Raw genomic sequence first — 21,103 nt, 5'->3', positions numbered from 1 at the left:
TTGCCACATCACCATCCTAGGGTTATAGGCTTTCATCTGGTCCAGTGGTCAGCAAACTGTGGCTTGGCAAACTGCGGCTCGCAAGCCACATGCGGCTCTTTGGCCCCTTGAGTGTGGCTATTCCACAAAATACCGACTTCTGCACATGGGCCACGAAGTTTCAATTGCACTGTATGTGTGTGCCTGCATGTGGTATTTTGTGGAAGAGCCACACAAGGGGCCAAAGAGCCGCATGTGGCTCATGAGCCACAGTTTGCCAACCACGGATCTGGGATCTGGTCAAAGAGCAGCACCAGCTCCCTGAGGTCTGGAGATGAGATCTGCAGATGAGGAACCTGAACACTAAAGATACAAAGTGACCCCCATCCCTCCCCAGGGCATTGTGCGAGGTGTAGGCAGAGCCTGGGTTTCTCAAGGACCAAAATGCTTTTCACATTTCACCCCAGGCTCCAACCTTCTTTTGACTGCCACAGTTGCAAAAGCTAAGAGAACCACTCTCCATCTAATACTCTGAAAAATTTACTGAGGCAGCCCCACTTACTGAAAAAAGCCATCTGGAAGTTTGGAGGTGATACCTTCTTTTACCCTCCTCATTAATAATGTCTGTTGGTTTCTTGTCTACATAATTAGAAATCTTTCTGTGTGAATAAGCCAAGGTAATTTGTTTTCTATTTTCACAGAGATAAACTGCCTTGCTCTCAATTCTAAAACTTTCTGGCAACTTTTGGAGTTAATGAGAAATGGATAACTATTATGATGCAGTAGAATAGAAAGCCTTCGAGGTGGGTGGAATAGGAGAAAAAGCTTTACACATTCAAAATTGCTTTTTTAACATTTAGTGATTTTTCAGAAAACCAGAACAGGGCACTATTTGCCTATGCCAAATTGTTTTCAAATTGGATGAATTTGTATAATATGTTCATAAAGAACATTCTGTTCAAAATGGATAAATGCAAATTAATTGGACTTTTAACATTAAAAAATGAATGCCAGTTTGCAGGTATATTAAGAGAAACAGTTCTGAGAAATGAAGTATCAATCACATTAAGTTCTCCAATACAGGGAAATAGAACACTTCAACCCAATAGATGCTTTGATGGGCTGGCATTTGAAACCAGGCATGTTTCGGGTTCTCTAATTGCCAGCCATCATTTCCCAAATGTGCTAATTTAATCACAAACAGTTGACTTAAATTTCTTCCAGGAAACTGGGAGCAATCAATTGCTTATGTATCTGTCCTTCATTTATTGTCATCTAGCTGAAATTTTTCATCGTAACACCTTCAAAAAAATCATTTTAAAAATTCAGCATCTGCTGATTGTAAAGAGATGTGTGGTAGGGAGCAGGCTGGATGATATTTTTAGGGGAGAAAAGTATACTGGGGGAAAGATGAGTTTTAAAGCTCTTGTAAAATAACATGCTGGTCCCTTACAATCTATTGACCCGTGGTTGCATTTTACAGGCATAGAGAAAATAAATTGCCATCCGTTGGCCCCCTGTACAGATGGAGGCATTCAGGAAAAATGAGCTCCTTGTATTTTACAGCACTCAGGTGCTCCTGCCCCTTCCCCACTGCATGGTGTCCTAGGTCAGCTCCCTTCGGGACAGAGCCCTGTTCAGGCTTTTCTGATTTATGGAGGGTGTGCTCTGTAAAGGAGGGAGGAGTCCTAATTGGGAAGGTCAAAGACTCCTAATTCACAGGGAGAGGGGTCTGGAGTATAAATTGCAAAGTTATCCTCCACTGGGACAAAGGAGCTGACCTTAGATATCCCTTAGCAGCAAGTCTTTGGCAATGAGTCACCTTGTGGGGAGAGGGTCAGATAACGCAGCTTCAGGACTTCATCTCAGCTGAGGGCCTGGTCTGTGGAAGGAGGCAGTTGTGGACCCTGAAATATAGTGGAAACCCTGATGGCAGCATTTTTCTTTGCAAATTGAGTCTATATACATCTCTACACATACATATATATGTATGTATGTATGTATGTATGTATATAGTTACCTTTGAGCACAGTTCCTTGTCTAATCTTTTATTACTATTGCTTTTTAAAAATTATATATTTTTATTGATTTCACTGAGGATTGAGCCCGCAACTCGGGCATATGCCCTGACCAGGAATCGAACCGCCACCTCTTGGTTCATAGGTCAATGCTCAACCACTGAGCCAAGCCCACCAGGCACTGTTGTTTTTTTAAAGTCTTATATGAAGTTGACTCACATAATGCACATGAAGTTGCCATTGTCCAGCAGTTCTTAACCTACAAAAACATCAGTTTTATCAGTTTCAAATTCTTCAACCTAATTGTTTATTTTTGGCATGTTATGGTTATAATTTACTTCTTACCTATGGTCTTTTTTGAATTTTTTTTAAACGGCAACAACACTTAGAGTATTTTATTACCTTACCTTTGTATATTTCTTGCTGCATTCTACTGTTTGTTTGTTTTTTAAATATATTTTATTGACTTTTTACAGAGAGGAAGGGAGAGGGATAGAGAGTTAGAAACATTGATAAGAGAGAAACATCAATCAATTGCCTCCTGCACACCCCCTACTGAGGATGTTCCTGCAACCAAGGTACATGCCCTTGACCAGAATTGAACCTGGGACCTTTTAGTCTGCAGGCCGACGCTCTATCCACTGAGCCAAACCAGTTAGGACTCTATTGTATTTTTTTCTCTTACTTGAGTCTTTGATCCAAGAAACTTTTATTTATTATTACTATTATTTTAAATATTTTTATTGATTTCAGGGAGGAAGGGAGAGGGGGAGAGAGATAGAAACATCAAAGATAAGAAAGACTCATTGATTGGCTGCCTCCTGCATGCTACCCAGGCATGTGCCCTGAATGGGAATTGAACCCAGGACCTCTTGGTCTATGGGACAACACTCAATCCACTGAGCCACCACAGCCAGGCTGATTCAAGAAACTTTTAAAGTTAGACCTTTATTTGGCAAATATTCTGAGGCCTTTTATGCCTGGGAATGTATTTTATTACTTTCACATTTGAATGACATTTTAAAAGTTTATCAATTCCTAGGAGATAAAAATGTTAGACAAATTTGGTAGTCTTATAAACATTTTTATCCTAATTTTCAAAATATTCACTCTTTGTAATGGTTGAAACCTATTGACATACATAATAAAACATAGAATTTTTCTATGGGCTTCTTAGCAATCAGTAAATACCCTATTTTTATGGTTTGAAGTTTGAATAAAGAAGTACCATGGCTGTTAGGATGTGTTTCTAGTAGGAACATGGAAGGGAGTTAAAATCATATAGATTCTCCAGAGGGTAGATCTTAGACTATAATAAGACTCAGCAAAGCAAGGCTGTCTGAATCCCTCAGGAATGGCTGCAATCTAAGGCCAAGTGCAGTGGCTGGCAGGACTATATAGTTGGGGCAAGAATAGGGAGTGGGGACAGGAAACAGTGAGTATGCTGACAGTTTAAAGATGTATAATCCACATGTTGTGAGTTTGGAAGTGCCTACATCATTCCTCAAATGTAGTTTGAAACAATATATAGGGAGGTGGGTGATAACGGAATAGGGTCCACTTCCAGGGAGGCAGGGACCATACTGGAGTCAGCCCTCCAATTACCTGTAGACATACAGTCCTCACCTCATCTGCCTGCCAACCATTCATGCATCCTCTTCCTCTTCTACGCCCCTTCCCCAACCATTCTCAAAGATGCTGGGAGTATAGTGTTAGGAGAAAGCAAAGTTCTGGTAGAGACTCACTGGACATGGGGGCATTGATTAACCCTGTATCACAATCATGCCTGTCCCTTCTCTTAAGACACAATCTTCCAAGTTTTTGTGACACATCAGTTCACATTTGTTGACACATTCCTGAGTTCTGGGATAGGTTTCTTGCAACTTGGGGTAACTGCTTATAAATTAGGAACAGTTTGGATGGGACTAAGGCAGGCTAGGAATTGAAAAATATTTATGAGGTTGAGAGTCTTAATACAGAGCTATTTATTTTCTGTTGTATGTCATGCTGGAATGAAATGAATAGTGTCCCTGATAGTCTATAGGAGAGAAAGAATGGAGAGAAAACAATTCCACCAGCATTGTCTTTTGTGACAAAAGTGACATTTGGTTTATGATTATACTCGAGTTAGTATGATATTGAAAATTTGAAAATAATGTTTTGCCTGTAGTACTAAGCAACTAATTGTGTCCTTAAAGAATAGAAGAAAGAACAAACAATAAATATGCTTCCTTGTCAATTCTAATCTCAGTTTCTGGAATTTATTTTGAGGTCTAAAATGGTATGGGAATATAGATTCTGCTACATTTTCATTACAGCCTGGGAGCCGTGTCCTGAAAAAAAAGTGAATGGCATAGTTAATCCCCTTGGGGAAGTGGATTTCTCGTTGAGAAAGAAACAACTCTAGATGAAAAATGTGCGTAAACATAGGGATGTGGTGTTTGTGTTTAAAACAGGCTGAACACATAGTAAATGGCAAAAAAAGAATGCTATTATGCTGTCCTTTAGACAGTGGTCTTTGGAGGAGGTGATTTTAACATGCCCCACGTCTGTGCCTCCTGCAAGCAAGAGGAGAGGCCAAGAATAAAATAGTATAATTTGAGAATTTTAAGCCCCATCTCAAAAGACTTTTTACAAAGATCAGAGGAGCAAATTCTTGGTTTATTTTTACTGGCATTAGACTGGTGTAAGACTTATTGGGACTCAGACTTCAACATAATAATATTACCAATCAGCACTTAACAGCGAGTTTTCTGTGGGTTTATAAAGTGATTAACAGGTACCAAATTCCAACTGAGCATATGATAATAGTCAGGGAACACACAAAAGAATGTTGTGAAATTTAATAGTGTTTATAAAAGTTCACACAAGGAGCAAGTGTTAATGCTAAGAACTGATAGTAAGGATCCCAGGTAAGGTTATATGTAGAGTTCATTGTTAGCATTGCTGTAGGCATCGCTTGTACCCTCAGCCATGGCTCAGTGCAGGAGACTCCAAAAAGGAAAAACTTTTTTTTTTTTTTCTAAACAGCATTATTTATTAGTCAAACAATTCTTGCTTAAGCATCACAGATTCATTGAACTATCTAAGTGGACGAGGAACTGGAACTCATCGAGTTAGGGCACAGATTTGAACGCTGAGGAAACTGAGGCCCAGAGACAAAGTGATTTTCCCCATGTCATCTAGAGAGTTAGTGGCATCAAGGAAGTCATAAATCTTGGAGCATCACCAAAAATAGATGCTGTACTTCTACTTTTAAAAATAAATATTTAAGCTATTGGTGTTCTGTAATTTTTAAAAAATTTTCGGGCAAATGCAGATAAAATCTTTAAGAGATACAGATAGAAGTAGCATATTTGTGACTGTCATTAAAAGCAGCTTTTTGTCATAACCCATACCAGAACTCTCCTCATGAAGGAAAAGCTCAAGAACACTGCCCACATTTTGTTCCAAGGCACAGCCTCTTTAGTGATGACACCAATCAATTAGTGTTTGGTGCACAAATGCTAAGATATTATGGGCCCTAACCTCCAGCGGCTTGCAGTCTTTTTTGTTAATGAGACAAACTCATATTTAACAGCCTTCATTCATTTAATCTCCAAGGCTTACTCCTTTGCTTCCTAAGTGGAGTTGATGCATACAGATAGCTCCCCAGTCTCCGTTTCTGACATTCTCACACTCATTTTGCCCATTCACTCTGAACGTGCTCCCTGTCTTCCACTCAGCCGGCCATTTCTTTTCAGTTACTAGCCCCGCATTGCATTCCCCAGTCCCCTGCATTGCTATTAGGAGATCTATCCTTTACACTTCAGCCTCTTGGGAAGAGAGTCCTTCATCTTTCTAGACTAGGTCAGATTTATCTGTTATGAACATAGTACATTCTGAAGTTTTCCTTCAGAACTCATTATTCTGTTGTTGTTTTTCCAGATAGTCCTCATTAATTTTATAATTAATAGTTGTCTCTCTCACTATACTGCTCTACAAGGGCCGGTACAGTGTGTTTGTTCATTGACATCTAGCAAAGTGTCTGAGACATTTGCAGGTACTTAATAAAAAATATCTTTGCTGAATTAATTAATTATACAACTGCAGTACCATGTAATTGATTAGAATGTTTTAAATATAGTTCATTTCAGTTGTGAATAGATGAATATTTGAAAAGCATCAATTGTATCAGTTTATACAAAAGTGTTGGTTATGGCCTCACTGCTCAACCTATGGTAGCATTGGCATCGGTTGGGAACCAATTAGAAATGCAGATTCTTAGACCACTCTCCAGACCTACTATGTCAAATCAGACATTTATGGGACTCCCCGGTCCTTCCTATGCACTAGTATATGTTGTAAATCAGGGTTTTTAAAAAATTCAGTGTTTTGTTAGGCTCGATCCCCTAAATAAGTGAAGTAAGCCAGGTGTATATGTATAAGCATGATAGGTGACCTCTCATACTTGGCCTCCTCCTAGTAGGCATGGTGGGGCTGTGTTGACATAGAAAGCATTAACTTCATCTAAAAGGGACAGGCTGCCTGGCTTGCATGATTCAGTGGTTGAGTGTTGCGCTATGGACCAGGAGTTCACGGTTCGATTCCCAGTCAGTACACATGCCCTAGTTGTGGGCTCAATCCCCAGTGTGGGGCATGTAAAAGGCAGCCAATCAATGATTCTCTCTCATCATTGATGTTACTAGCTCTCTCTCCCTCCTCCTCCCTCTATGAAATGAATAAAAAAATATTTTTTAAAATAAAATAAATAAAAGGGACAGGCTGCCACACAGATCAAGATGATTGCAGGACCAGTGAGACCTTTGAGCAATTCAAGAGAAACTTGCAAGTAAAATATATGACCTCAAACACTGACAACAAAATTCCAATTTTTTAATATTGATTTCAGAGAGGAAGGAAGAGGGAAAGAGAGATAGAAACATCAATGATGAGAGAGAATCATTGATTGGCTGCCTCATACACTCCCCTCCCTGGTGATCAAGCCCACAACCCGCAACCAGGCCATGTGCCCTGACCGGGAAACATACGGTGACCTCCTGGTTCATTGGTTGACGCTCAACCACTGAGCCATGCTGGCCAGGCCAAAATTTAATTATTTTTAAAGCAGAAGAACTGTAAGGGTCAAAGAGACACACATGAGTGACCGTTCTGGTTCAAAGGTCTCTACAAAGTTTCATCTAAATGAGGAGAATTTTAGGAATGCAGTGAACACTTCCTGATTCTTCACTAATACAGACTTCTTTAGTTCTGCAAGCCAGAAAGCCCTCTCTGTTTTCTCTAACCATTTCATTCATTCTTTCTTTTATTACTTTATTCATCAATGCTCATTTAGTGTCTAGTCTGTGCTGAGGTGGCCCCAGGCCAGGAGCAGAAGACTAAAGATGAATGACATAGAATCCACATGTCTTCTCATGGCTTACATTTCAAATGATAACCGTATGTTATGAAATGCAATATTTTATGTAGGGATTGCTACAGTAATTTGTCACATCCCCTTTGAGAGATGTTCTTAAGAAGGTTTCTCTCTAGCTTGAGTAGTTCACAAATCTAGGTGTGGAGACCGAAGTAGAAGGTACAGCTTATGTAGACAAATGGAGTAAAAGAGGATGCAGTTCAGCAGAAAAAAATCCCCAAGAAGTGAATTCTGAACAGCATGCGTAGCACCCTGGGTGATTTTAAATGTGAACGTTTCTTGAAACACTTTGTCAGCTTCATAACTTTTGGCAGACAAGAAGATCTACGTCATCTTTACACAGAGGGGAGATCTTGGAAACCCATTTCTCAGGTAGATTAAAGACTTAAGTGATTTAACCACATTTTGCATTTTTTCTTTTTTTCTAGTTGCAGGTTTCTCATTTCTCCAGTTGGTTTGAGTGAACTTTATCTGTCTTTGTCAGAAAAGTTCCTGTTACCTCTGGAGAAGCAGTGACATTTAGGAGAAAGCCCCACACTGGTAACCAACACTTCTCAACGTTTTATATTCGTTTGGTGGCAGCTGTGATCAAGTGTAATAAAAATTAACTGAACATTTTATTCAAATACCACTTGTTGATGATCCCACAATGGTGAATGAGCAAAGGTTTAATTAGTCTGTTACTCAATATCTGAATTTAGAATTATGTTTTGTCTCATTGCATCTGAACTTTTCATTTAATCAATTCTATGTCGAATAATGTTTTGATAAAAATATTGGTAACTTTTAATTTTATTTTCTTGAGACCAAATATTAATTTGTCCTTAAGCACACTTACCACCAAGTAAAGAGGCATAGAAGACTCCTTGTCCGTCAGTATTCACCCACTCTCTCTCTATATTCTCTCTATATAGGTAACAAGACATTCACCTATGTACAAATTTTCATGTTTTAGGTTCATCATTTCCACTCTTACTGTGAAGGGATTTTTGCACCATTTTTATCCCAATTTAGCATCTCTAGCCCTCATGCATTATAAAATCTCTGCACTCAGCAGGGCTATTAATATTCAACATTATTTCTCTCCAACATTTCCCAATTTTTCTTCCCCAATCAACAAAATACCAATATGTCTACTTTTACTCATCCTAGAGAGTAGGGGGGCCTAGATGCACCCAGAAAAACTTGAGTCTATTCTCTAATGTAATACTTTAATTTAAACCTTCTCAATTTTCTCTCTCTCTCTTTCTCTCTCTCTCTCTCTTTAAATATCTCCAAATCACCTCCGCCATCCATATTTTGCTCTTTAGCCACATTTACTTTTTTTGAAATGAAGATCTGATTACACATTCCCCTTTCTTGCTTAGAGTACTTCAATGGCTTCTCACTGCCTAGAAGAGAGTGAAGCCCAGCCTCCTTATCCAACATATACGCTCCACTGTATGGTGTCTCTCACCTGGCCATTCAGAGCTAGACCAGCCACTGATGAAATGCTTTTATCTCTGAAAGGGACACTCTTGCCTTTGGTATGTGGCGTTTCCTTTTGCACAATGGTGCACATCACCCCCTTCCCCTGTCTCCCTCTCTCTGGTCTTCCGCGTATCTTCCCAGTAGCATACTCCCACTTCACACTCCCTTAGAAGGCGCAGTCTCTGGGGACTGTCCCCTGGATTCTAATTATGTCGTTTGCTAGTTCTGGATCTTCAATACGTTGTTCTGCCTCTCAATTTTAGTTTCCTCATCTGTGAAACAGGGTAAAATTAGTACTCACCTCACTACGCTGTTATAAAAACTAAATAAACAAATATGTATAATGAGTTTATCATGTGAGAACATAATAAGTGATTACGACTAAATCCATTAATAATATCACTTTTTATTTAGTGTATTTGGTCAGTTTGAGGATAATAAAAGGCAAACCTATTGTGACAAAAGATTGTAAGTAGAAAAAAGCATTACAAAGCCAAATATAAATGATTTGAGGATTATCAATGGATTAGAATCAGTCATTTTCTGTTCTCTTTTGTTGATTAGGATAATTAACACAATTTTTGAAATTCAAGATTAAAATGAAACAAATTTAAATGAATAAATGCCTATATTAAAAAGAAGTATAGGATATAGAGATAGATATCACATAATTACTCAACTGCTTTTCTAATCTCAGTAAGTATTTTATTGGGAGTGTTCCAGTATTTTCAAATTTCAGAATATTTATCTGATCCTATTTTAGGAGACTAGGAGAATGAAAACTTGACATTGTACAAAATCAGACAACTCATGTAATTACTGTACCATTTAGCCTACGTATGCGAAAGATTCTACTGTCTCCAGGACCAATTACTTGGATTTGAGGTTTGGAGAGGTACAGAGGGTCTGAGCTTATGCCAGTCTTAGAATCTCAGGGGATCCTGATGAACAGGAGAAAATAGTTGCTTTCAGATGATTTCTGGAATGCTGTTTAGACCTCTAGTTGGCTCAGGAGTCAGATTATACTTCTATTTAAAGCAATGGTCTCAGGCAGTGAGAAGGAGTCCTCATGTTATGCTACCCAGAGGATTTCATGGTTGGTAACAGAGTATAATGGTTGGGAATTAGTGAAGCTATAGTTTAAATAAAGGCAGGCTGCATTCTTAAACATCTGCTAGAACAGAGGGGAGTCTGAGGAAATGTGTGGTGGGACCTCCTTGGCCTCCCCAGCAGCCAAGTTGGCATCCTCCTGGGGCAAAGGCTAAATTTCTGGGAATCTCTGAATTGCCCTGGAGGATTAGGAGGTAGTCACTGTTCCATTGATTTTTTGATCAGTTAAGGACTCTATTAAAAGTGCAGGTGGGGCAATTGTTTCCTGATTTTCTCAGGACAATAGCAGAAACAGGGAATGTTATTGTCAAAACAGGTGTTGTGGTTACCTTAAAGTTGGAGCAAGGAGAGAAGGTAAAATAAAAAAGGAATAAGTAGATTTATTACAAATGATTGCTCTCCCCATCTCTTGGTGTGTATGTGTGTGTCCCTGACTCTGTCTCTCTGGTGTGTCTATAACTTTCTTCTATATTAATAAGTTTAAGTGTATGTGTCGTGCTCAGTAGACACATACAATAATCAAAGTTCTTATATAAGTAGAAGAACCTACCTTCTGTTAAAGTGTTGTATTTGACATTATAATAACATCATCTGGTAAGATTGCAATGGTTATGAAGTATCTAAGTATTGACATTTTTCATGTTTACAATAATGCACAATGCTTTCCATTCCAAGTAGCGTTTACATCTATAGATACATCTGCCTTTAACGTGGGTCTGAGCATGATTTTTTCTTTTGCTTTGGAATTTTTCAATTTGAATCTATTGTGAGAGTTGACACATAAATACAACTTTGTTTTCTCTTTATGATTCCTGTCAGTGAGTTTTAATAATTCATTAATTCAATAAACATTTAATAACTATCTATGCTATCTATATGCCAGCATTGTTAGAGTTTATATGGCATAGAAAAACAAATAGGATGTGGTCCTGTGCTCAAAGAATTCATCATCTGTAAACATTTTTTCTATGTTAAGAATCTCTTTCTTTGTTTTTAATAACAATCAAAGTTTAATGTTTACACTTGATAGAATCTACTATGGTCTTCAGTATACTTAGCCATTATTTAACTATCTACTTAAATGAAATTTAATCATTTATTTCTCCTTACTTCTACCCCTCATCATATCTTGGGCCTCTTCTCTGTGAAGCTGAGTCATCCAATGGTGACTATTCCTGAACATGAGACTCTTGATTCCAAAGAGGTAAATGTAAGATACAATTAGAGATCTAGTTATTCACATCTATGTAATATTAGTTTGTAGGAATAAACAATCTCATTTAAAAATATCAATAAAATGTTGGTGTTTTTTTATAAAAGCATTAACTGGCCCACTTTGTGTTGTTCAGAAGAATCTGGCAGTTATATCAGTAACATTTTGCTGCTTCTGTGTAGAAGGTGATACCTGTGTGTAGCACTTGGATTACAAACTAACTCCTTCTATCCTAACTGTCTGTGTGATTTCCTCTTTGGATTAATTGGGAAGCCACTGTAGTCTTCTTAGAGGGACAGTAGATGCCTTGTAATACTTATATTGTATCTCCTGAGTCTCAGTATCTCATTGTATCTAGGTCCCCAGACCCCTAAGTGAGTTTTGCTTATGGCAGGAGCATACAGACTAAAGCATGCCAGTTCAAATATAGCCTCTAAATTTCATGTGGATGTTTAGCCACTTTCAACCTTTGAGGTGAAAGACAAAAAAGAAAAACCCACAAAAATATTTTTAAAACTTTTTTATTCTTATAAATGTTGTACCAAAAAAAAAAATTCTGTATTTTTTTTTAATTTTGTGTTAGTCAAGAGCAAGAATAATTGAACAATGTTTTCTTTGTCTACATCCTCTCAGGCAAAGTGGTAAATATAAAAAAAAAAGTTATCTTTTAAAAAAATAAGTTATCTTTAAGAAATAAATGAGCTCACTCATTCATTTCAGATACCCTCACAAATGAGCCATGCTCAATTTTGCAGCCTCCAATATTTTTGGGGGGGCTGGGGGATCATAGTACAAAAGAAGTAGAAAGAATAAAATTCCATATAATATTTAAATATTTTTCCCCAAAGTATCTCTTCCACAATTTAGGGCATATCACTCACTTTTCATAAATTGACATCCCTATTTCTGCAAATTTTAGAAGCTTTATTATACAAGACCAGTGTGCCTCTCTGTATAACATTAGTTATTAAAATATAAAAGAGATTTTTAAGAATAGGTGTGGATTTATATCCTTGATCAGATCTCTGATTTTAAAAAGTAGGATTATTGGTTCAATGAATATGAACATATGGAAGACTTTTGACACATATATAGCCAAATTGCATTCCTGAAAAATTGTAACAATTAATCCTACCAAGAACCTGTCGGGGTACCTGTTTCCATGTACACTTGCTGTATTGAGTTGTATTATAACTGCCAATTTATTTAGAGCTTAATATATGCTAAAATGCCACACACTTTTTATGCATTATTTTATTTAATCTTCACAAAACATTTTAAGTTAAGTACTATTATTATTCCCATCTTACAGATGAGGAAACTGAGGCTGAGGGAAGTCAACTAAAGCCAAATAGCTGGAAACTGTCTGCACAATCAGGAATCCAGATCTGACTGCCTGAAGCCTGTGCTCTTAAGCCCTCTACTGTACCCTATCTGGCTCTCTTCATTTCTATCTGTATTATCTAATTCTGTCTCCCTCTTAAATCATACTTTAAAATATTTGCAACTTATAAGAGAAATGACCTTTTGTCTTAATTTGCATTTTAAAAATCCTGTATTTTCTGTTATTTTTGTCTATTTTGCTTTTGCATTAAGTAATGCATTTATCTACTGGTATGGTGATATTTTTCTTACTGCATTGTAAACTCCCTTTATATATTAATATTAATGACATTAATTCTTTGTCAAATGTGCTAGCCCTTTCAGTGTGATGGTGGCAAATTGTGTGAGACTAAAAAATCAGACAACTATATATGTCCAAGAAGAGGAGAAAGTTTGAATAAATTTTGTACATTCTAAGAGAATGTATAAAAAATAACAATCAGTGTTCTGTTTCTCTCAAACAATAATTGGCTGAAGTTCACATAGGCTATATCTATATAAATAAAAATGTTTCTACACAATAATAGAAAGTCAGTTGGTTGATTAAATAACAGAAGCATTCAGAAGGGATAATAAATACTGAATTAAGAACTTCTGAATGTTAGATAATGCTGAAAGACTGTTGCAAGAACAACAGGTAGAGGTAGTATTGTGATATTTACATTTTTTGCACCAATTATCATAACCCTAGAGACAAAACTTAAAATTAAGCTAGTGAGCAAGATTGTCAAAAAGTGGTTTCAAGCTCATATTTGGAATATATGAAAAACACCACAAAAGAAACTAGAGTTTGAAGTTTAGCAATTGTGAGACAGTAAGTTAGATAGTATTAAAAGAAATGTAAATAATTAAACAAAAGGATATTTTATGTTTCTATTGTTCAGTGTTTTACTTCTTAATAACATTGGTACATTTGGGACATTAGCAAATTTTATAGTTTCCTATGATATGTGGGCAGACTGTAATATTGATCCCCGTTCCCTGCCCCCAATCTCTCTTTGTTATTTAAATATCTGCTAAATTATCCTTTTTTACATAGCAATTCTGGCCTAAGAAGTAAAGCATCCCAGTTACCAACCCAGTACAAATAAACAATTATGGAAAAATCCTTCATCAGATCTCAAAATTTACCCCTTAGTGTGTCTCCCATTTTCTAAAGACAGCAATCTGTTTTTCTTGCCACCATACTCACACTTCTTGTATTTCATTATGCTGTTTAAAGATTCTAGTTTTTTTAAAATTAGCTTGGTAATTCATTTAAAACAAACAGACATCAGATTTATCGGATTTGACTTGTTCATTGTTTTCATAAGTCATATGATTTATAAAGTACATTGAAAAAGCATTAACTCAAAACCATTTCACTTATCATGTAGTTCAGTGGTTGTCAACTCTGGCTGAATATAAGGACCTCCTTTGTAAAAACCACAGGAGCACAGTTCCACTTCAGGCAAATTGAGCCAAGAAGCTCTGGAGGTGGACAAAGACATTGGTTGCTATGTTTTCAAATCTTGGTCATTCAAATGTGCAATGAGAGTTGAGATCCTCAAATTCAAGCTTCTTCACTGGCGGTTTGGGAAAGCCAATCAAATCAATTGTGGAAACGAAAACTTGAAAGTAAAAGCAGGAGAATTATTTTAAAATTAGTCTCAGCCCTCCTGGAGTGACTCAGTAGTTGAGTGTTGACCTATGAACCAGGAGGTCACTGTTCGATTCCTGGTCAGGGCACAGGCCCCGGTTGTGGGATGGATCTCTAGTAGGCAGTGTGCAGGAGGCAGCTGATTGATGATTCTCTCTCATTGATGTTTCTATCTCTCTCTTTCCCTCTCCCTTCCTCTCTGAAATCAATATTAAAAAAAATAAAACATGCCCTAACCGGCTTGGCTCAGTGGATAGGGCGTCGGCCTGCAGACTCAAGGATCCCAGGTTCGATTCCGGTCAAGGGCATGTACCTTGGTTGTGGGCACATCCCCAGTAGGGAGTGTGCAGGAGGCAGCTGATTGGTGTTTCTCTCTCATCGATGTTTCTAACTCTCTATCCCTCTCCCTTCCTCTCTGTAAAAAATCAATAAAATATAATTTAAAAAAATAAAAATTAGTTTCAGGGAATGCTTTGAATTCATAAAAACGTGGGCCACATGTTCTGATCTGCCATAAATGTTTAACCTGTGCTTTAACCTGTGTGGATTAATTTTGAGAGATCTGTCCTATGTTGAGATTCACTATAATTTATTTAGTAACACCTAATACTTTGTTTTGGTTTTCTATGTATTCCATACAGGTTTGGAAAATACTTAGGCTGAGGCTGGGCATAGCATTTGGTGCAAGCTGAGTCTGGGAGCCACTAGGCTCCAAAGAATGTTTTATTTAGCATTTTATGAGGCACTTAAAAAAATACTTGGTCATTGATGAATCCTTCTACAAGCAGATGAGATTCCAAAATAATTGATTTGACTGTTGTGGTCAGCTGACTGATCAATTTTCAAAGAAGGTCACTTTCATAAATTTCAATTATTCACACCAATGCAGCAAGAAGGTATATAGCTAAACACCATTTAATTTCAAGCTAACTCCCTGCCTGAGATAAATGATTTTTTAGTAGAGTTACTCAGAAGGAAATGCATTCTAGTAGCAATAATTATTTCTGATTATATCTATCATGTCTTCTGAATTCAGCAAGTCTTTGATCTACCACTACTCTGTAACCCACTTCTCTTTCTACAGGTTTAATTGTGAAAGTCGTACTGGGGAATGAGATATAAACAGAACCACCATTTTCATATCAACTGGAACATGTGGCCCTCGGCCTCTTTTATTTTTAACTTGAGGGTCAATTGATTTCCAAAAACATGATTAGATGCATTTGATTCTGACCTTTCATATTTACTTTTTATTAACACCACTTGAGAGCTAATCATTTACTAACTGCCCATAAAACACACACCTGACAAATTCATCTCCTGTTTTCTTATTCCTTCTCTTTGCAAATTTTGATCAATATTTAAGGGTTGGCAATATCACTGTTCTGCTAGGAAGGGGACTATAAATGATTTGCTGCCTTGGTGTGTCTAAACTTTTTATTGTGCTCATTTTATTGTGAATTTCAGAATCTCCACTGATATCTAAAGTTCTAATCTAATGGGACAAGCATCTCATTCCTCTATCTTTATTCTCCAGATGACAATATAGAAAAAAGAAATTAAGTGACTTGTCCATGGAAGCCAGTCTCATTTTCTGGTTTGATTAAAGGATAAAATTGAAATTATCAAGAAGAATGGGCTCACTCCATTCCCTTTAGGCAATTGTCCTAAATATTATTTTTCAAAATCAAGCTTTGATAAATCTCAGATTGAAGAGTTCAAGGTTGTAATTTCAGGCAAGAACTTGGAATAAGGCTATTGGAATAAATTTTTATTTAAAGAAGATTCATATGTTTTGATAAACAATTGTACAGAGGGTAAATGTGTCTTATAAAGACACCTAATATGAGCACCCAAATAGATAGCACCATGCAGCTACCAGCAAGGACACTGTCAAAATGACTTTCCTGTGTTGTAAGCCCCAGTCTGTGTGGGGGAAATATAACAACAATACCAACAAGACACTCTATCAACTCAGAAGTCCTCTTCACAAAAGCAGTAGAGAAAGAAAACATTTTATTATTGAATAAGCATTAAACCAGAATGTGATATGCATCATAATTGCTAAGAGATTGCAACATCAGAAAAAAAATCTCACCCTTCATATAGCTATATATACATGTTTTCAAGATAGGTAATCAATCCATCCTCAAGTAAGAGGGCTTGACAGTACTATGTATTATTACATATAGTTTATTCTTTATCACCTGGTAAGTGGGGTGACCATCTGTCAGTTAATTGGCTTTACACAAAGGAAAAAATAAGATTTTCATATCTTTATGACAGGAGGTAGTTTTACAACTTGGAGTCAGGTATTGGCTAAAGTTAGCTCTTGCCCCCTCTCAGAAACTAGGAGAAAGGGGTGCTATCTCACGTGGATATTTACTTGGTTCTCAAGTCCTTGAGAAAGACTTTCCTGGCTCTTAAAGCTGACAAAATGCCCCAATCATTTTTAAAAGGACTTACGTGCATTTTAAAGAATGGAGAATGTACTCAGAATGATAAGTTTTCTAAAGCAAATGCTCTAAGAGCAGAGGATGAGAAATCTCTTCCCTTATTTTATTTTTTTATTTTTTATTGCTTAAAATATTACAAAGAGTAGTACATTTGTCTCCTTTTTTTCCCCCTTGACCTTCCCCCAGCTCCCCTACCCCCCAGTGTCTTGGTTATGCTTATATGCTTGCATACAAGTCCTTTGGTTGATCTCTTACCCCCTCCCCCTCCAAACCTCCCCAGCCTTCCTGCTGTAGTTTGACAGTCTGTTTAATGCTGCTCTGCCTCTGTATCTATTTTTGCACATCAGTTTATGTCTTCCCTTATTTTCAACAGGAGAATTAGCCTCTTATTTTAATTTCAATCTGTCCTTATATTTGGTTGACAAGGGGCAGAACTGAAATTTGAGAGCCCTACTCTGAAGAAAGAAGCCCCACTTATAGGGCTTAGTTGAATCTACTGTAGGAGAGAGAAGTGGTTGACAATTTTGGGGTCTCCCCATTTTTGGGGTCATCTCAGTAGATTGATGTTTGTAGTGTAGTGAGTCATGGCAAAGCTGAGCAAGAGGCGGGAACTGGAATGACTGACATTCATCTGTTTGCTAGTTTTTCAAGATAAACACTGTAAGATCTATGCTAAAAACTGTTTGGAGCTCAGGCCATCCTGGTATTAAATTTTTGTTGTTTGTTTGTTTGTTTGGTGTGTTTTTTAATCCTCACCTGAGGATATTTTTCCCATTGATTTTTAGAAAGAATGGAAGGGAGAGATGGGAGCGAGGAGAGAGAGAAACATCTATGTGAGGGAGACACATCGATTGGTTGCCTCTGGCACGTGTCCCTACCTGGGATGGGGAACCTACAACAGAGGCATATGCCTTTGATCGGGAATTGAATCTGAGACCCTTGGGTCTGCAGGCCCATGCTCTAACCACTAAGCAGCTGGCCAGAGTGGTATTTAATGTTTTTGACCCCAGAATCAATGCTATGCTCTCCAGAATCCATTACACCTGCATTCTCTATCAATCATGCTGTCTTTATAGGACCTTAATTACTGAATGTTTTATAGCTTCTGGCTTATGGACAATCAATTTTAGCACAAGATCTGTGTCTTTACACTGAAGTTAGTGGTTATATAAATGTCCAAAAGTACATTTTTAAGAGAAAAATAAATATGTAGCAATTAATAATATGATGTACATTTTTCTGAAAATTGCCTTTTGTTCTGCATGCATGAGGCCTGCCTTCATATTTACAAGAACACATATGTAGATAAATTTGTTCTCACTTGTCAGAGAAGAGTATGCACAGAGGGTTTTGTATTAAAAGGGGATGGGAAATCAGTGAACATACACCATTCTTTAGTAAAATAAATGCTTTCTGTAACATTGGCTTAAAACTTTACAACACTATATCACTTATTACCCAAAGTAAACTCTAAATAAAATTATTTTTGGAATTTGACTCCCTTCAAACTAATGATTTTCTAAATGTCTTGAGTTTTTCTTTATGTTTTCTTATATCCAAAAAAAGTGTATTGCTCAACTGACAATATAATAAAATAGAGGCCCGATGCGCAAAATTCGTGCAAGAGTAAGCCCTCACAGCCCCATCTGCCTCAGCCCTCACAGCCCCACAGCCCTGCCCCCTGCCCACTGGTTGTTCCAGAAGGTTGTTCCACTGTCAGTCTAATTAGCATATTAGCTCTTTATTATATAGGATTACTGAGCCTTAACTGTCAGGATGCTAGCCTGAAAATAATTTATTTATTAATGTTTATTAATGATTTTTATCTTTCTTAATTGTCAACCTTTGTTTTTCTCAAGTTATTTAGATCTTCACTTATCTTGAGATTGGCAAAGGAAAGTAAAACATTCACAAAATGTCTAAAACCATGACTCTGCCTGTCATAGCATAAGCCAGCATTTCAAGCCGGCTGCTGGATTGTGTCGCCAAACGACACTTTGCTCTGCCAGTGGGTTGTGGATGGCTGAGAAACAGTGCTGACTTTGCCAGCATGATGTCAGAGGATGCACTACCTATTTGTCCTCAGTCTGATTTAATTATTCATGTAAAATGGTATATCCGAAAGAGAATTTAGAAGGCATTTAATCCAATATTTTATTTAATGTTGTAATCCTGTCTGCAAGTATCTCCTTATATATCTTCTGTTTAAAGTCTTCTGGTGACAAGTCAGACACAATATATGTTTTAAGTATGGCTAAGACAAACAAATGATTGCAGGAACCACAAAAACAAATAGAAAACATTGAAAGACGAGGACTTAATTTCAAATACGGTGGTCTTGAGCATACTTAATCTTTTTCAGCCTGGATTTAATTCTCTTTAAAGTGAGATCAAAGGATTATGATGGAGATCTGCATTAATGCATATAAAGTGCTTAGCATCTAAAACACCTAGCACTTAATAACTGTTAGCCAAGTCATCATGATTACTTTAACTCTCTTATAATACTAGCTTCTAAATGTTGGTACTTTCAGGAAAATCTAAATAAGTGGTAGTTTTTATTTGTTAGAAAGAGAAGGAGGAGATGTAAGTTAGTCATTTCCTCCTTTCATTCTAAAGCTTCAGAGAATCCCAGATGGTGAAAGCTACAACTCACTTATGCTGTGACTGTTGATTTTCTTTGGCCAGAACAAATCAGTGCAGTAATGGAGCTACCCCTTTGTTTTAGTCGCTCTTTCTCTAACTCCTCTTTCTAGTCTAACAAATGCAGCTTCTCCCTAAATAATACAGAATATATCCATGTTTCACAATCCTAGGTAGCCCCATGGCCATGCTCTGGTCAGGTTTCCTGTCTGCTTTACTTCCCCCTTGCGTATAGTCCATGTTCTTCTGGCAGCCAGCTCTGTACATGGCTCCCTCAGAGCACTGCCTCCTCACACTATGATCCAGCCCAAGGCAAAGCAGGGAGAGTGGCCTCCAGAAGAGCAACTGACCTCTCTTAACCCCCCCCCCCCAAGCCCCCCCTCCCCCCCCACCAACCACTTTGGAAGGCTCCATTGTCGGCCCTGAGTTGGCATCTGGGATAAAGTTAAGTTCATTTCCTTTCATTGTTGTCATTCTATCCCATTCTTGAAAGCATATAGCAGAGAAAGGTTTTAGAACTAAATTTCTCTTTTGGCCTCATATCCAACACTTTCTTTTATACTTTTGTCTTGAATTCTATGATCTGCTAATACCCATCTCCATTCAGTTACATTTATCTTATCTGTTCCAGACAGTTAACCCCTATCAAATAGAAATACATAGAGCTTGGATGGATAAATAAATTATTAGAATCACCTCCCTACTGCATAACTACATTATAAAGCCAATTGAATCAATATATGAAAAAAAAAAAAAAGGCAAGCATTCCATTCTCTGTCTCTGTCCTTTGTAATGTTCCATTTTGCAAATGCTGGGCTTAATTCAATCCCAGTTCACTTTACCTCCTTGTTTTAGAATTTACATTTCAGGGAATGATGCGGTTGGTGCTAAAAGGTAGGGAGGGCAGCAACCACGTGATGGGAAGGTGAGGGTTGTGGATGGGATGTGGCAGTGCTGCTCCTTAAGGCTGTTGCCCTTTCAGAGCTATGGTAACCCTCTGCAGGGGCCAGAACTGCTCTGCGGAGCTCTCAAGAGATCAGTCTGATGTGAAGCTAAGCTGCAAGTCCTTTTTATGCCATTAATTGTATAACAGCTTCTGAGGGGGAAAAATACAATTTTTTAAGGATAAACCATTTTTTTTTAAAAAAAAATGTGAAATGCTATGCCCAAATGTTAATGTATACATTTTTGGATGTGTTTTAAAAAGTATCTCCATCGCCTGACTACTATTTTTTCTTATTTTTCAGCAATGAAGTTGGAGCAGAAGCTAAAAACCCAGGCTGTACTAAAGATTTTTGGAGTGCTGGTGCCAATAATTTACTAGATTTAATTTTTTCCCCCCACTATTAGTGTTCCCTTTAGCAGTGCAGCAGTGGAACTAAAAAAAAAAAATTATTGCAAGCATATAACATCTCAGTACTCAATTGTACCCAGCGTAGGAGAGACCTACCTACAGCTTCTCCCACCACTGTTAGAGTCTTTAATACCTTCTATTAAGCTGACAGCAGTACTAAGATGCCCCTGTATTTAGCAACAAAATAAAGAAAAAATGTGGGTCTTAAAAAGAAAAATAGTTGTGACTGTTTTTTAACACCAGTTTTATTTAATGCATACATTACTTATTAAATCAAATATTATTCCCCTTTGCTTCATTTATTTAAAAATATGTTTTTTATTGATTTTAGAAATGAAGAGACAGAGATAGAAACATCAATTATGAGAGAGAATCATTGATCTGCTGCCTCCTGCACACCCCCCACTGGGGATTGAGCCTAC

The 21,103-nt window shown here is 37.4% G+C and overlaps 1 protein-coding gene across 9 annotated transcripts in view; it reads left to right on the top strand.

Annotated features, from left to right (window-relative positions):
- The window catches only part of LOC118660411 (muscular LMNA interacting protein), a 239,608-nt gene extending 218,716 nt beyond the window's left edge, over positions 1–20,892 (top strand). For 5 of the 9 annotated variants that reach the window (XM_036317804.1, XM_036317809.1, XM_036317805.1 and 2 more), the window contains 2 exons: positions 11,144–11,197; positions 12,519–13,028. In XM_036317804.1, the coding sequence (XP_036173697.1) occupies positions 11,144–11,197; positions 12,519–12,551 (87 nt within the window). In that variant the 3' untranslated portion in view covers positions 12,552–13,028. Of the gene's footprint in view, positions 1–11,143; positions 11,198–12,518; positions 13,029–20,574 lie in introns of those variants that run through there. The other 4 variants (XM_036317801.1, XM_036317806.1, XM_036317803.1 and 1 more) reach the window with 2 other exon arrangements.
- The last annotated feature ends 211 nt before the right edge of the window (positions 20,893–21,103 follow it).

Source organism: Myotis myotis, unplaced genomic scaffold, assembly GCF_014108235.1.
Source record: "Myotis myotis isolate mMyoMyo1 unplaced genomic scaffold, mMyoMyo1.p scaffold_m19_p_7, whole genome shotgun sequence".
NCBI lineage: Eukaryota > Metazoa > Chordata > Mammalia > Chiroptera > Vespertilionidae > Myotis > Myotis myotis.
This window is presented reverse-complemented; position numbering and strand designations above follow the sequence as displayed.